Source organism: Corvus cornix, chromosome 4A (assembly GCF_000738735.6).
Source record: "Corvus cornix cornix isolate S_Up_H32 chromosome 4A, ASM73873v5, whole genome shotgun sequence".
Classification (NCBI taxonomy): domain Eukaryota; kingdom Metazoa; phylum Chordata; class Aves; order Passeriformes; family Corvidae; genus Corvus; species Corvus cornix.
The window spans coordinates 12,465,473-12,480,360 of record NC_047058.1 but is presented as its reverse complement, the minus strand read 5'-3'; the positions used below and the strand labels follow the sequence as shown (position 1 = coordinate 12,480,360).

The window sequence follows — 14,888 nt, the reverse complement described above, 5'->3', positions numbered from 1 at the left end:
AGTACTTCCAAGAGAAAAGATACAAATGCTCGTTAGAACATGCAATTTGCGTACAAGTAGCCTTATCAAAAATTTGCATGCAAGTAGTCTTATCCATGTAGACATGGACACTCAAATGACTCAGTGTTTTTACTTTGAATGTACTTGCAGACTAGCCATTTATTAACCTGTGTTTACTTACCAATCCCAGGATCTGCAAGACGCTAAAATGATACACAAACATAAACCCTGTGGATAAAAGAGCCCACCAGAAATTGCAGAGCGGTTCAGGGGTGTAGATACCTTGAAAAGAAAGGAATCCATTAATGTTCAGCTGCACTGCTGTGCCCATCACACACTCAATGAATAATCCTCTCTCTCCTGCTCTCTGGATGTCAGGCTATCTGGCTTGAGCTGATAACCTCCTCAATGCCATTACAGTAATTAATATTTGAGAGCTTTATTTCTTACCTAAAGCATCCTGATCAGCTTCTTCCCTCCTTCTTGTCCAGCAGTGAAATGTACAATATGTTACCTCACTAAACTTGCCTATTTTTCACCAACATCAATGATTTTTACTTCATTCTTCCTTCTACCACAAAAGTAATGAATACAGTAATGGTGTACAATGAATCTTCAAAAAATCAGGTTATTCATGCTTAAATACCTGCTTCTTGCAGGGATTATGATTTCAGCATGCACAGAACTGACTCGGGTAGCAGCAAGTCCTGCACAGCCTATATCAGAGCACAGCTTAATTGTCATTTCCTAATTTTATGGTTGTTTAACAACTATTAAAAAGGAACTTGCACCAATAATGCCAAGGAACAGAAAAGATGTATGAAGTGGTCAATGCATTAATGACAGGCTGTGCTTTTAAATGAAAGCTGCTGTGAAGATATTTTCAGATATACACTACAAACAGTTTTATAATCAGTAGATATCACAGATACTGTAAAATACTTTTTCCCTTCAAATGAAGTAGCAGATATATTATTCCAACCTTTCTCTTCCCTCTCAAAACCAGGTTTACTGACAAAACACAATGTTCCCTGATCTAGAATGTACCAAGGAAATCAGATTTAATAAAAGTACTTGTAGATACAAGACTGTTTTGGGAATTAAATATTCAAATTTCATATGGTGAGAACAAAACCAGCTTACAGAGTTCTCTAGACTCTTACTAGCAGACATGAAAATTGCACTGTAAGATATGTGGAAAAATATTACTTTCCTTATGACTTTAATAACAGCCTCAGAACACAGGAAAGATGCACAGTGTCATGCTGTTTGGCTGCTGTAAGAGTTTCAGAGGATTATAAAAATACACTGGCAATTTTTATCTGCCTTTATCTGCTCTCTCTGATCCATTAGATATTATTAAATACTGGAACATGTATCCAGTACTTGAAGGACAGCTTAGAGCACAGAGTGCAATATTGATACTAGGCTTGGCTAGCCAGCACACTCAGTAATTACCAGGAAGTAATTAAAGACTTCAGCATACACTGTACAAGGCTACTGGGAACTTAAATAACTCCACATGCAGAGTAGCTATCACAGCACCCACCAGACCACAGCTGCAATGAAAGTGCCTGTGTATGGCATCCTGTGGAGATAAATACAAGTAAATGCTGTGACCACATCACTGTATAATGCTGCATCCCAGCTCAGGTTTAAGGTCTCTAGAGCAATGCTTTCTCAAGTTCTGTGGCCCTTTCAAAATTATTTTCTGCATAATTTCCTTCCATAGTTTGTACCCATCACGCCAGTTCAAATTGATTTTACAGTAGCTACCTGAAGTAAGTTCAATTAAATAGCATTTTTTGAATGCTACAAATTCAAAATTACCTACATGCCATTGCTAAAACTGCACATCCCTGCAGGGCCCACTCCCAAGGACACAAGCGCTGTGCTGCTGCTGTGCAGGGTAAGACTCTGTGTGTGTGTGAGTGCCAGCAGCACATCTGCACCCCACACCCCTCCTGGCTCTGATGAGGAATGGCAGCGGTGTCATTACCCCAGGTACCTCTGCACACCCTGGTTCAGTGAGCAGCCTGGGACCTGGGGAACCCATGATAAATTTGAGCACAAGAGCTACTTGGAAAGCACAGGGCAGCTTGTAAGGTTTCTTATCCAGTGGGAAGGTGAAGGCCAGAAGTGTCTGAACAGCAAATAAAACCAAAGGTAAAAGCAAACTCTACAGGAATCACTTTGAGTTCTACAGGTAAAGGGAAAAAATTCCCAACAGTAATTCTTGGGATGCACTTGTTGAGTGTGAGCCAAGAGCTGGCATCCTATTTAGAAAACAGTACAGAAGTCTTGTACAGAATTCTTAACTTAAATAGCAATGATATTCATTAAACTCCATGGCCTGAAAACATCAGATAGGTGACACCACCTTGAATACAGTTTTTCATTACAGAGAGAAGAGGAGGAGGAATGAGTGTTGGTGTCAGAGTGCAGAGATCAGGGCTCTATTTTTGGCTGCACCAACTTTAGGTGACCTGGTCAAGCTTTACAGAAACTCTTTGTGCTCCCTCCTCCGCTGTAAAGAAAACACTGCTTTGGGCAGCGATCTCACTGCTTGACTTGCAAAATTTATTTATATTGTCCTTGCAGTTTTAGGTGCCTGTTTAACCTAGATACGAAACACAACATGAAATTTAAATACGGTATCAAAGCAGCTCCTGGGAACTGGCTGAGCAGTGCTAAACCAAATTAGGTTTCTGCTGGCAGTTGCTTGTGTTATTCCAAAAGTATTTGAAAAAGCCTGGTCAGAGTCTAAAGGGATGAGCACCCAGGAAAGCTAAAATACAGACACCTCCATATCCAGGTGACTTACAGTGCAGGTAGGGTATAAATACCAATATGGGCAAGTGACCCCAACTATGAAATGAGACTGGAGGGAAACAACAGTCATTAAAAGACTAAGGAAATTGCACAAGATGACAATACAAATCCATGGCACAATTTGGCTTTGAACCCAGGTTTCTCATGTCCAGCTTCAATCTAGTCAGGGAATGGTATTTCAGAGCTCCCTTAGGAGAGCTGTTCAGGTTCCCCCAGCAAGGAATTTCACTCTGCTACATCCTCGCACTCTGTTGCAAAATCTAAAAAAAATACATCAGCAACTTTCACTCTCTACAGATTTTTGGTCTTGCTTTGTACTAAAAATAGTAGTCTCCTTGCTAGACTCTGCAATTCTGAAAATAATGGTATGATTTTCAGCAGTAGCACTATTTGGACATTAAAGGACAAAAAGGAAACACTGACCTCCACACAAAAACATTTTGGAGCACTCTATATTCCACAGTGTGCTTTGGGAAACTAATTTTAAATTCATACCTGGGATATTTCCTGTGCATTTCTCATTAGATAAATATTCACTATAGATTTTATTACTCTACAGCCCTGCTATTCAACAGATGGCTGTTTAATGGAGCAGTGTGGTCTATTTTCCATAATATAGTCTGTTAACAGAAACATACAAACAGGAAAATTGAGCCCCAGCTGAGTGGTTGTTTGAAGGACCTGTGTTGGCTTTGGCAAAAGCTACTTGCTGCCTGCATAGAAAATCAATTTCAATAGGTGGGAGCAGAGAGTTTCACTCTCTATTTATGAAGGATCATGGGCAGTTCTTATACATTAAACACTTACAGAAATTTAGTCCAACTGCCAGTCTGGCACTGATCTCATTCCCAAAACCACGCATGCCCCAGACAGCTGGGGCATTCCAAGTTGGGGCCAGCTAGGTAGGTTGCATGTTTGCTCCTTTGTTGAAACAGCATGGAAGGGGATACCTCAGTTTAGATAAAACTTCATTACTTCAATAGCATTGATAGGAAGGATTCCATATAGACTGAAGAGTTTGGGGTCCTTCATCTGCTTCTGTAACAAGATTTTTTTGACCTTGAATATGCCAAGTTGTTCACTTTGCCATCTAGGAAATGGAAACATGGCTTTAAAAACCTAAAGACCAACAAAGAGATGCCATTTCTTTTATATTGATCCATCCCCACAATGTGCTACTTCAAATGTTCTAATGAACTATTATTTTTACTTACAATTCTCAATACACAGGCTTCTGAAAATTTGAACACAACTTAATAGAAAGCAATACTCCCTTTGTATTTCTGTGAAAGCATAATGCAGGAGAAAATTACTCCTCTGTTTGAATTAGAGAATTAGAATCTAAATATAGTACAAATTTTTAATTTAGTACAGTTTAAAATAATCACTTTAATGTCTTGCTTTCATTCCCACTACATTTGATAGAGCTTTATGAGTTTTCCAGTGCTGCACACTCTCAGTTGTCTTACAATTACAAGTAGACCTGCTTAATCCAAAACTCAGAGCAGCTATTACAATTCTCTCATTTTCAAGCTTACAAAAATGTGAGGGCAAATTTATTATCCTTTTATTTCCCTTGATCAGAGGGTTAATTCCAGTTGAGTGGCCTATTGAGCTAGCCTAGAGACAAAACTTTCTTTCCAGGGGAAAACAGGAAAAAAATGTTCTCAAGAGGATGATCCTGAAATCCATGTTTCCCCTACAGGTGTTCTGACTCCATGTGTAGGTTTCGAACTAGTACCTTATGCCAGGAGGTTTCTGTTTCCCCTCAGTGCCAGCTACTCTCATCAGAACCAGCTCAGACAGAGCTCTTATAGTACCTGCTTCTCAGGAATCATTTTTTTATATTCCATAAAGCAGCAGCAGCAGTTCTTCCTCTACCTTCATACAGTAGCAGGTTCTTCCAGATACTGGCACCTACCCTTCTAAATTTCTCCATCTCCTGGAGAGAGATTTCATTTTTCAAACTAACTGTAATTGCCCAGTGAATAAAGCATAGAGGGCCACAGGACAGAGATGTGTCCCCTCCTCTTCCTCTCTCTCAAATCATCAAACAAGATTATCCGGGACTATTCAAGCTACAAGAGAGGCTGCAGCCTGAGCCTGCAGCTGGAGTGACAGCACACAGAGCTACCCTGCTGCTCAAGGTGCCACAGCACAAGCACAGCTCAACAGCAAACCACACATTTATGTCTAATACATGGCATTCAGCAGGTAGAGAAATCTGGAATAGGAACATGAAACTGCTAGAAGCAGAGTAGGGAAATAACACACGAGAGTCAACAGGTCTCTAAGTAATTCAGTTTCAGCAAAAGAGCTGTACCACACATTATCAAGTATTTCAATGGAGATAGACTAGATTTATGACTACCTAAGTATATCCAAATACGAAGTGATACTTCTCCTGGATTACTACTAAGGGTATATAATAAAGCCTGCTTTGTCACTGCTTTAAAAAGCTAAGTAAAGAATTAACTAAATACAAGTAAGTGTCATAAAGTGGAAGAGTGGTTGACATAGGGTGCAACAGCAAAAAAAAGGTCTTTAAATATGGTAATCCCCTCCTCCAGCCAGCAAGTCCTAGCAGCCAATGGAAAACACAAGTTTAGTGTTTTAATTGCAGTTTCCTAATTTACAACCAAAGGAAAAATGATCCTTTTGTCTGTACTTTGTATCTGTGTTCTGCATCTTCCAACGAGCCCAGGCTGCCCTGAGGTCAGGAACGCTGCCCTGCGCTGAGGGAGCTGCCTGTGCTCGGCTGCTTCTGTCAGCTGCTGAGGACGAGAGAGGCATTCTCCACGAGAAGGGAGAAAAGGAAAATAAAATCAACAGCTTCAACTGACTCTGTGACAATGCCACAGAACTTCTCTTCTGATGCCACTTTGAAGACTCTTAGATCAACAAAGAAAAGGGCTTTAGGACTTGAGTCAGACACTGGCTCTTCATTGCTTCAAAGATACAGCACTTGCCTTCTAAGAAGAAAATTCTGCCTCTACTCCCAGCAAACAACGCGTTTCTGTAGGGTGTCTGTGCACTTGGGCACAGCGGGACAGCGGCAAACCGGCTCTCGGGACTCCCGGGGCCAGGCCCGGGCCCGCCCAGCCGCCGCAAGGCCCTCACGGCCCGCCCGGCGGCCCAGGGAGGGGCGGGGCTCAGCGCCCCCTGCTGCCCGCGGCGCGGCGACGGACACCCAGCACCGCTCCCCGCGGCCAGCGAGCCCGGAGCGCCTCAGCGCCGACAGCCTCTCCTACCGACTGCACTTACCAGCCCGAATAAATAGCACTGGGGATAGCAAAACACAGGGCAGGTTATCTCCTGAGCTCCGCTGCTATGGGGCTGCTACATATTCACCCTTATTTCAATCTGCTGTGGAATAATGCAATTTAGAGTATCATTTGATGACTGCACTAAGGAAATAATTCTGCCTTGATTAGCTTTCAATATGATTTGAAGTTCTGAAATAAGGTGCACACCTAATCTTGTCAAATCCATCTGAAAACCTAACCAAACAAGCTTAAGACAGTCAGGAACAGAATCATCAGTCTCCAAAGCTGATGTAGTGCGAACTAGATTTTTTTTCATTATCTTAAGAATACAGTTTAAGAACTAAGCTGTCCTGACCACCACTGAAGGTCTGTAAGAGTCTCATTTCCTAAGGACAAGAGAAAACAGTGACCTACAAGGTCTAGTTCAACTCCTCCAGGTGTTTCTGGAATGCTGTGTCCTGCCCAGATGCATACTGCAGTTTTGGGAGGCATTCACAGGTGACACAAGGTGAGATTCATCCAGAAAAATAGAAGTGCCAACTGCAGATATACTTTATGTAAGAACTGACTTGAGGTAGGAATCTTGTGTGCTGGCCTGTTACATCCCCACTACATCTACTCTGCATGAGAGCCTCTTAGTGCTGCCAAGAAAGATGGTGTAAAAGCATTTAATTTGTCTAGCGTGGCATACAAGTCTATGTATACATGCATATAAGCACTTGGAAAGAAAATATGTTAAGAAAGGGAAGTATAGAAATTTATATTCACTCAGTAAAGAGGGGAGCGAGAGGAAAGAGGAAGAGGAGATTTTAATCCCCAAGAGGGATCCATGTCCTTGAGCTCCAGTGAGTTCACTGTGCAACACTGAAGCCTGAGTTCCAAAAGCCTCTCTCATCCATGTGCTGCTAAGTGTGGTAAAGCCCCCACACTTAGAGGGTCAGGAGGGACATGAAGGTTGCCAGCGCAGCATGACCAGTCTGCACCACTGTAATAAATACCAGGAAAAGACAGAAAATAAATTATTATGGCCCTTGCTTACTGTCACCAGCTTCCTTTCAAAGAGGAAACACTTCAGCAGGGAGTTGGATGTGTGTGCATGGCTAGTACAATACCTGATTAGGGTGCCAGAAAACTCGGGGGTGCCGTTCTCTATAGCCTCAAATCCACTCTGCTTCAGAGGCTCACCCTGCCTTTCAGAAACATCTGGATCCTACCAAGGCCACCATTAATACAGGCAGATTCTCAATTAAAAGTAGCATATATAATAAAGTATATAAATATAAAAGTAGCATATATAATAATAAAGTAGCATATTTTTCCAAATACAATCCATTCCTTTTAATTTTTTCAGTTTTCTACCCTTCAATTACTTCTCTCAGTCACAATCCACAGATTCACTGGTGGAAATTCTTGTTTACAATACTGAAATCAAGATGCATGCTGATCAATGTCAGCGATGAAAAAGCAATTTTCACAAGATATACTTTGGAAAAAGACCTGTGTGATCTACTCAGAAGGTACTTTAAACAGAGGTGGTAGTGAAATGACAAAATATTAACAAATGTTTTTAGGTTGCTTAATGTTTCCATCAAAAAATGATACATTAGATCACCTGTGGCAGGAGTTCATGGGTGTTTTGTTAAGGAATTACAGCCAGTCAGGTGACAAGGAGCCAAGTGCATAAGAAATGGAGCAGTTATTAGTTGAACAGCCCAGAGCTATCTCAATTGACACGTTTAGCCAACGAAGTTCTTCTAGCAATTTCACTGCCCTCATGTCAGCGTTAGATGGCAGCAAACACCTGTAAGTTAATACAGGGCAGGCGTTCAGAATGCTGAACCTAGGTGACAACTGTGCAGCACCAAACCCTTCAAAGTGCAAATCCAGTTCTTGTCAGCCCCAGGTCCTGAGGAACCCTGAGAACCTCTACTTCAAAACAAGCGAAAAGCCAAACCAAACCAACCAACCAACCAATCAAAATTTAAAAGAACACATCAAGTGCCATCCAAGGCCAAGCCTTAAAGTAAAGAACACACGTCTTAAAGTGACCTCAGATGGGAACTCCAAGGCCACCAAGTGATTTATTGACATCAGAAGGGCTTTGTTTGTCACTGCCTACAGTTCACTCCATGGCTGCTTATGTCTTCTGCCCCCTGCTCCTCACCCTCCTCCTGCAAAGATTGAGTTTGTCTAACTCCTACAACTACACGGCACTTTGGCATTACTTGCCAGAATTGTAGGATATCAAGGGTGGATTAAAATTAAACACGGCTGGCATATTTTCCTGATAAGAGAAAGAAACAGAATCATCTTTTGAAGTATGACACTTCACTTTTCTGTTGAATCATTTTTCTTAATTTCACTCAGCGGGTCACAGTGCAATCAGGTCACTGCAACACAAAGGTTACAGTGAAATAAGGGTGAATGATTGTAAGTGACTGCTGGTATTAAACATAACAGATTCAGCAGGATGGAAGAGGCTGACTGCATCCCATTACTTGACATCACATCCTCAGGGCTTTCACTAAGGCTACTAAACATGTGGATCATAAATTATCATGTTTTATTTCCTGGATGGAACAACTCAGCTCTGCTGGAAAATGCAGGTGGAGGCATGTCAGCACTAGAAGGGGGCAGAGCATCACACCAGCTGAATACATAGTTCATTCCATTTGAAGATCCACAACTGGAAAAATCACTGGTCAGGGCAACAACTTAGGATTCCCAGACCTACTGAACTATTATGGCATAAGTGAATGCAAGAGAGCAATCTTTTTAGACGAGACAACAAGCAATCTAGTTCATTTCACTGATATGTGTCACTACATTTCACTAGAATTTCAGAATTTCTGGGATTTAACTAACTAGACAACTAATTTTTTTTCTCATTTTGAGTTCCAGTACTTCTCAAGAGACATCCAAGAAGATAAAAATCTTAAAAATAAATCCCACCAATAACTGTGAATATTGTGAGATGGCAGAGATGCTGCTCAAGAAGGCAATGCACATTATGCCAATACATTCTAAATATCCTTTCAGGCAATAGGCCATTTTTAAAATTTTCATTTCAGTGCCTGACACAACTCATTCCCTGGGTTAAAACTCCAACATTAGAACACTAGAACATCAGAAACTACTAATTAAAACCAGAGAAAATTAGTAGAAAAAGGTAAGAATAAAACTGGTAGTATCCAGTAAGCACAGTGTTTTCATTCCATAAGACCAGTACAATCCATATGGAGTTATCTGTGAACCTACCTCCTTTCTGCAGCAGATAGATGGGCACAACATAGAGCATCACATGCTGGATGTAATAAATCTCCATTTCAAATGGAAGCTGTGGAATAAGGAAAATATTTGTGAGTATTTTTCATCACTAACAACCAAGTTCCAAGGAACAATTCTCTTTCTGACCCATGACAATGCCTTCAGTCCAGTTATCTTATCACCTATGTATATTAACAAACATTAATGCTCAGTGCCTTGAAAGTGAAGCTAACCCATTCCATTCCCCTTAACACAAACACAGCGCTTTTAGTAGACAATTCCCAAAATTAGCCAGAAGCACAACAAAGAAGGGATAACATAATATTGCTTTCCCTTTCTTTGCTGGCATAAATTACCAATCACAATGCAAAGCCCTCAAGTAATCAAACCAGAAACTAGGCACACCCCACAGCATAGAAGTCTTTCTAAAAAGAAAAGGTACTTGCTACCTTGTGACAGAACTCTATAAATGAGGTCTTTTATATATCTAAAAGTATATAAATACATATATACAAGCAATTACTGAGGAGGACTGTGCAAAAAATCGAAAGACCTGATTTATAGCAACCTGCATGCATGTACAGAACTGCTACGCTTGACCAAATACAAATTAAAATATAAAATGACCAGTAATTTATTGGTTTTAAAGAGAAGCTGCTTGTGAGAACAAGTTACCAGTGAATTAGGTATTTCTCACCTGCTGCCAACTTTTGGGAAATTACAATTAGTCATTTGTGAGCTTATTTGAATTAGTGTAACTTCTAAGAAGCCAGACAGCTAAAATAACACTAAAAATAGCTTGAACCATAACTGTGTTTGAGGCTTTTAATCCAGACCCAACTAATTCTAGTTCTTTATCAGTTAGAAAAGGGGATGCAGTGTATTTGAAAGTTATTCCCATCTATAAGTACCTTAGCCTATATCTATTTATTACACTAAAGCAGCACATTTAAAATTGAACAAAACTGAACAGCAGTAGAAAACACTCAAAAATTCAGAATTCAGCTTCTTACTGCAGCTGACTTACAGAGATGAAAAGCCACACTCTTGCATTATTTTTCTGAATTGATAATTGGACAATACCACAAGTATGAAATCTCATGGGAATAATGAAAAGCCATTAGCCTTGGTTCAAATGCAGACTTGTTCTGTCATTCTACAGCCAGAAGGGAATTCAGACACAGGACCTATCACTGTGGCTTGTGTGTTGGGAAGCAGGGAGTGGGGAGAAAAGCCTTCCTTTTCTATGACTGTTCTGAGACACTGAAATCACAGCCTTGAAACTGAAACATTACAGAAATTTCTGCATCAACACAAGTAAAGAGAGGTTGAAAGAGAGTTCAGTTTTCTCCCTAAAAGCAAACAGTTGGTAAATGACACAGTGATCTTTTAAATTCAACTACAATTCTTATACCCTATTTTGAACATAGAGTTGCTGGATTATGCAAGTCCTGGCATTTCCCCACTGGACACTGTCTGTCTTCTGATGGCAACCTCCAAGGTGGTCAGCCAGCTCCTGGGGGGACTAAGCTAAAACAACCCTCCCATACAATCTGTCGGGTTATTTTATTCCAAGTATTCTGTATCAAAACAAACACGAGCAAGGTAAGAGTATGCAAAAGCAAGAAATTCATGAAAATTGTGAGGCTTCCTGAATCTGAACCTTTCCTGCTGTCCTTCATTGAACAACACAGAGAGCAAAGTGAGGGAATTAAAATGGGGCTAAAGCAGTGTTCCTAACTGGAGAAAAAGCTGTACCTCTCCCTCTTCAGAAACAATTGCTCCTGATATAAACACCACAACATGAGGCACTCACTCCTGCCAAGGAGCATTCTCCATTTATCTGTGGTGTCAAAAGGGCTTCCACAGCCATGGAGTTGTGGGGATCTGTTACACAAACACTGTGCTGGGACACTCCTGAGAACAGAGTAACAGTTGTTATGCTGCAGTAGTGCTAACAGTATTTTTTTGTGTGTAAAACAAAACATCGTTTTCCCACTGTAAAAGATGATTTGTTCTGAAGCCTGGCTGATTATGCAAGTGCATTTCCTGCTATAGAGCTGCAGAGCTGCTGTACAACCAAGCACTCAAATTGTACAGCCAGGCTACAATAAACAGAAAAAGAAAGTTGTAATGAGCAACTAACTCACCTGGATCTTGTGCCTTGTCTATAAACTGTTTGTTTATAAACAAAAAGACTCACTCAGCATAAGCACCTATCACATGCAAGGAAAAACTGGAAACGAAGATAAGGCACAAGGGATCACCCATCAATCAAGGATTTAAATAATCTCTTTGTGAAAACAAGTAAGACTTCACATTCTAACTTAAACCAGCTACTGCCCAAAGAACAACAAGGCCTTTCCACGCACTGATCTAAGCTTTAGAAAAATCTCTTCAAGGCAGCAGTAGAGTGGAGCCCAGAAGTCAGATATTCAGATGAGGTCCCTCTCCCCCCCCCCCAAAAGAGTATGGACATAATACTAATTTAGATTAAACACTCAGACACAGCAGTTGGTTTTCAGTGGGCTCACAGGTTAACACTTTGCTCTGTTTCCTGACCGTAGCACTCCTCCTTCTGTTAATTATTCATACCCTGGCTCAAGCACTGCACTTTGCAAGAGCTCCTCCTCCATCATTCTCTATAAAGACTGCAGAGTGTGACAGAAAAGGAATAGAAGGAATTCAACTCTCAGACCCTGGTCTTTCCTGTGGTACATCTAGAACACAGCCTAATAAACACCAAATGTACTGTAGCAACCACCTTCTTAGACATTGTCACTAAATAACATTTAATGTGTTAACAGTTTAATGCACACAGCATGTGTCAGTGCCCAAACAGGCAGAAACTTTGGCTTTATCACCTACCAGCCACCCAAGCACAATCTCTCAACAGCCTCCCACTGTTCCTGCTGTTTCCCTTTGTGCCAGTTAGATTAAGCCAGTTCAGAGATGACAATGCTACCACAACCTATTCCATTTTGCTGTGCAGGCATAGCCATTACAGGCAAACTATTTAGTGCAGTGAATTATTACACTAACAATCAACAACAATACAGCAGCCAAAGATTGGAGCAAACACAGAATGCACTCAAAGGCCTGCTCAGAGTATGATTCTCCTCCTAACAGAGATGTAGAATGTGTACCTCTCAGGCAAAATAGTTCTAATAATAGAATATAGCAGCTTCTGGAAACATTAAAACTGCACCATCTCAGCCATGTGAGCTGACACCCATGTGTCCAACACCTTTGGGACATGTCCTGCTTTTTACTTTATCTATATCAACATTTTCAGGACATGAGCTTCCAAAAAATCCCCACTTTTAAGCCAATGAAAAGACTTCCCTTTAAAATTTGATTAATGCAACATGAAAGCTCAAGCAAACCCAGTTACTTTCCAAGTGGAGTCTGTGACAGTTAAATGAATTTACATGCATAGCCGGGTTATCAGGACCTACACTGTGTGCCATAAAATATAAATACAGAGTAAAAAGAAATATTTCTACTCCTGTGTATCCTATTATACCTTGCTGGCTCCCTTTTGGGAGCTTAACAAGCCAATTCCCTCAGCATCATCTTCTCCTTCATTTCTAAAAGGGTAAGAAGAACTCAGAAAAGCACGGACTGGACAAGGAACAGTTTTATCTTTATCCAATGCCTATTCCAATGCACAGAATTTAATTTCATTGGCACATGACAAATAATGTAGCAAACAGCTGCAATATTTAGGTGCCAAACAAATACAAGTGAGTGCATCTGTTGCTTATGTCTGTTAATTGTTGGCACCTCAACCTCACGCCAAGGCAGGAAAATATTTTCTTGGAAAGAACAGAATAGACTGACCTCATCTTTCAGGTTACATTTTTTTGGACACTATCCCAGGTGCCTGTTATAGTCCAATGAGATTTTTAACGCCATAGTTTAGCATAGTTTGACTGAAAGATTAAAATAACAGAAGGTTGAAACCTTCTAGAGTAGTTTCAGTGAATATCTCAACTCTCCATTTCCACTTGCAATACACTACTATTTAAAAAGAATTTTGAAATTACTGAGGTTTTAAAAAAAACAAATTAACAGATACATTACAAGAAAATGGAAACCATGAAATTATGCCAGAAGCTTCCACTTCTGATAATTTAACACTGAAGCATATTTACAAAAAGACATTTGCATTGCATTCAGTAATGTAACTGGTAGCAAAACCACGTGACCCTTACAGACCATGCCACAAAATGTAAGAGGTGTTCTGGAAATTACTTTGAACAAGTTAACATTTACAACCCAAATCCCGATACCCACTTAAACATCCATCAGCTGTTGAAGCAATGATTGTCTCTCATTCTGAATGACTGAATCAAAAGTTTTTCACTTAAATACTATAAAACCAGAGCAGCCAGCTTAGACAAAATTACTGAGGGTTGGGGTTTTTTTTAATTCCTACTAGGTTTTAGGAGACATTTCCTGCTTTCAGGACCATGTTGGTGTTAACAACCACAGTGAGAGTTGTGGAGCAGAATGTGCATCTGCCATGAGAGGTTCTGGATCAAGGCAGTGCTGTACAACATCACCCACATTATCCTGTGCCAGAAGAAACAGGAAAAGTGAAAAGCCTGGCAAGCAGCTGTTACACCAAAAATACTCTAAGTTGTAATTATTCCAAAAATATTTACTCTTGGACATTATCTTTCGGCTCCTCTGTTCCCAACAACAGGGACAATTTTATAAGCAGTCTTTCTTGTTTAACCACCACTGCCCTAACATGAATGAGATCTGTGATAATGGCAGAGAAAATACAAGCTAATGATTTCTAAAATACTTCAACATTTTTTCCTTCAAAGGTTACCCAGACCAATTTTGTCATGCCTAAGGTTATACTTACTTAAAAACTAGATGGTTTTAAATACAAAATAAAAAGAGTTTTCCCTATCAAGAAAAGAACACTTGTTTTATTCATTTGTTGCCCCTTCAACACTACCAAGTTTTAATAAAATATAGTTGCAAACTGCACATAAGCATAAGTTTATACCTAATCTTATTTAGAAGTCAAGATTTGCTAATGGAGAGCCACCAACAAAATCTGGAATGGAGTCTGAAGCCCTCAACAATTTTGTTAATAATATTAATTCACCCTCTATTATGGACGTAGTTTGCTTAAATATAAAGTACTTTTGTCTGTCTTAAAACAGACGTTAAAATAACTGCAACAACAGGTTTTTACAGATAAGTCATGAAAAAAAAATTAAAAGCATCTAGTCATATGTGCATATACATATACACCCCCACTACATATGCATGAATAACAGCTCCTGAAACAATCCTTAGAAATACTTCATTTGACTCACACTCGAAATAGCTTTTCTTACCTTTAACTCTCAATGGCTTTAAGAATCTCACTAGGAACACCAACAGGCTAATTTTTTTGTCCAAGAGACTGAAGTTTTACAGCAGATTCGAAAACTTGCACAGGAAAAAAAAAAAAAATCTGCTGTGCCTAATCTTAGGGGAGAGGGGATGACAGCCAAC

The 14,888-nt window shown here is 40.1% G+C and overlaps 1 protein-coding gene across 1 annotated transcript in view; it reads right to left on the bottom strand.

Moving 5' to 3' along the window:
* Nucleotides 1-14,888, bottom strand: part of TMEM164 (transmembrane protein 164) — a 37,212-nt gene that overhangs the window by 5,814 nt on the left and 16,510 nt on the right. The window contains exons 5-6 of the mRNA XM_039572111.1: nt 9,357-9,435; nt 182-282 (exon numbers count right to left, since the gene is read on the bottom strand). Of these exons, the coding sequence (XP_039428045.1) occupies nt 182-282; nt 9,357-9,435 (180 nt within the window). The remainder of the gene's footprint in view (nt 1-181; nt 283-9,356; nt 9,436-14,888) is intronic.